Genomic DNA, 2,620 nt, shown 5'->3' with positions numbered 1-2,620 from the left:
CCAAGAGAAGAGTAATGAGCTTAAAGAACCTGATCAAGCTGCGGAAATGGTTAACCAAGTCACTGATCCTGACAAGGAAAAGGCAGAAATAGTAATGGATCCATCTGGAGAAGATAAAGAAATGGGGGCTGATAGTGACACACCTCTTTCAGAAGCTGAAGTTTAGGGCCCACCAGGGGGTAATGACATTGGACTTTGGCCATCCATTATTTCAGAGCTGAAAAGGGGAGTATCAACAGTTAAGCACTGTGATGAAAGATTGTTCTCAAAACATTCGAAGCAGCAAACTAGAAAGGATGGTAATCCAAGAATGTGTACACTTAGGCTCTTCCTCCATCAAAAGCATAATGGGGAAGTCATAATAAGAAACTGGTTATGCTTCTCTGCCTCACAGGGATGTGTTTACTCTTTTACGTGCACACTGATGAGTTTAGAAACAGAAAAATCTGATTTTTTTTCTGATCTCATCCACTGGATTATGTGGTTGGAAAAATTCACATGAACGTCTAAGAAATCATGAGCAGTCAGCAGGACATGTAAAGGCTACAGTTGCTTTCAATAGGAGGCTAAAAGCAATTGGACGTATGGATATAGAACTGACAAAACAGGTTGAACACCTTGAGCAGTATTGGAGATCGGTGTTGAAACAAGTAATTAGTGTTATTCACTTCATTGCTGAGCGGGGCTTTGCATTTCGAGGAGACAACGAGTTGGTTGGTTCACCTAGATATGGAAATTTTCTAGGTATTCTTGAACTTATTGCCCAGTATGATGACTTTCTCGCTCAGCATATCAAAACTGAAGTTAATCGTGGAAAGGGTCACACAAAATATTTGTCATCTACAATATTGGAAGAGGTTATCAGCATAATGGGTGAACACCTCCTCAGAGAAATTATTTCCAGAGTTAAGAAGTCAAAATACTTCTCAGTCTCTTTAGACTATACGCTTGATGCAGCCCATGTTGATCAACTGACCCTTGTATTGAGGTACATGGAGAAAGATAGCCCAGTGGAACGCTTTGCAACCTTTATGGCAAACAAGGGGCATGGTGCTGAAGATATGTTCAATGCTTTGATGGAATTTTTAAAGACCATGACTTGGCCCATGGAAACTGCCGTGGACAAAGCTATGACAATGCATCAGCAATAAGTGGTAGGTACAATGGTCTTCAAGCCAAAGTGAGAGAGATGAACAATCTTGCATCCTGTGGCATCACTGACTAGCTTAAAGGAATATATTGCATCAAAGCGTGACTCCTTCCACACTTATGAAAAAGGTGAACAGCTGTCTCAGTCTGGATCAGCTTATAAGGCTATAGAATCTCGGCAGAAGTGCCGCAATGTGCGTCTTAACTCACTGGATTATGGGCATGCAGAAGAAGTGCAACTCAGCCCTTCTGAAAAATACAGAACACAAACTTTCTTGCCCATCATTGATCAGTTTATATATTTTCTCGGTCAACGTCTGGAAGCATACAAGCAGATATTAAGCAAATTTAGTGTTTTTAGACATCTGCAAAGGCTTTCTTCAGATGAACTTTGCAACTCAGCAGAGCAGCTCATCAGATCATATCCAGATGACTTGGATATAACATTTAAGGAGGAATTGTGCCAGTTTGCCACATTTGGTAATATATTCACAGATGAGGAACCAACAGATATCAGCACTGAGCTTTTCCTGTAAAGACTTGTATTGGACAAGGGTGTGCAGGACACTTTCCCAAACATAGAGATAGCTCTATGAATATACCTTGTCCTAATGGTGACAAACTACAGTGGGGAGCCCTCTTTCTCAAAGCTAAAGTTAATTGAAAACAGGTTACGGACATCTATGACACAGAAACGTCTGGTAAATCTGACTATGATGAGCCTTTAGTCAGACATCTTATGTGAACTGGATTCCAACGAAATCATCAGTGAATTTGCAATGAAAAAATCAAGAAAAGTGTCAAAAAAAGTAATCCTGACTTTACCTGTATCTCCATATGAAAGAATGAGCTATTATGCTATTTGATACTTACATTATTATACTCATATGAATAACTGTAATTGTAAGTGTAAAAAAAAAAGATATAATAAGAGCAACTTATGCTTATTTTGTTTTGAAGTTATGCATATTGATAATCGAAAGAATAGTCCCATTGTATTTAATTTTGAATTTATGCACAGTGATAATCGAAATTATAGTCCCATTTTATTTAATTTTGAATTTATGCGTAGTGATAATCTGAAGAATAGTCCCATTGTATTTTATTTTGAATTGATGCATATTCATAATCGGAAAAATAGTCCCGTTGTATTTTATTTTGAATTTATGCATATTCATAATCGGAAGAATAATCCCGTTGTATTTTATTTTGAATTTATGCATATTCACAATCGGAAGAATAGTCCCATTGTATTTTATTTCTAATTTATGCATATTCATAATCGGAAGATTAGTCCCATTCTCTATTATTTTGAGTTTGTGCATAGTGATAATCTGAAGAATAGTCCCATTGTATTTTATTTTTAATTTATGAATATTCATAATCGGAAGATTAGTCCCATTGTCTATTATTTTGAATTTGTGCATAGTGATAATCTGAAGAATAGTCCCATTGTATTTTATTTTTAATT

General features: G+C 36.7%; 1 protein-coding gene across 1 annotated transcript; it reads left to right on the top strand.

The window, feature by feature from the left end:
* Positions 1-584: 584 nt before the first annotated feature.
* Positions 585-1,685, top strand: LOC137646389 (uncharacterized). Its single transcript, XM_068379489.1, has 2 exons — positions 585-1,118; positions 1,251-1,685. The coding sequence occupies exons 1-2, from the start codon at positions 585-587 to the stop codon at positions 1,683-1,685; spliced, it is 969 nt and encodes a 322-aa protein (XP_068235590.1).
* The last annotated feature ends 935 nt before the right edge of the window (positions 1,686-2,620 follow it).

Source organism: Palaemon carinicauda, chromosome 9 (genome assembly GCF_036898095.1).
Source record: "Palaemon carinicauda isolate YSFRI2023 chromosome 9, ASM3689809v2, whole genome shotgun sequence".
NCBI lineage: Eukaryota > Metazoa > Arthropoda > Malacostraca > Decapoda > Palaemonidae > Palaemon > Palaemon carinicauda.
This window is presented reverse-complemented; position numbering and strand designations above follow the sequence as displayed.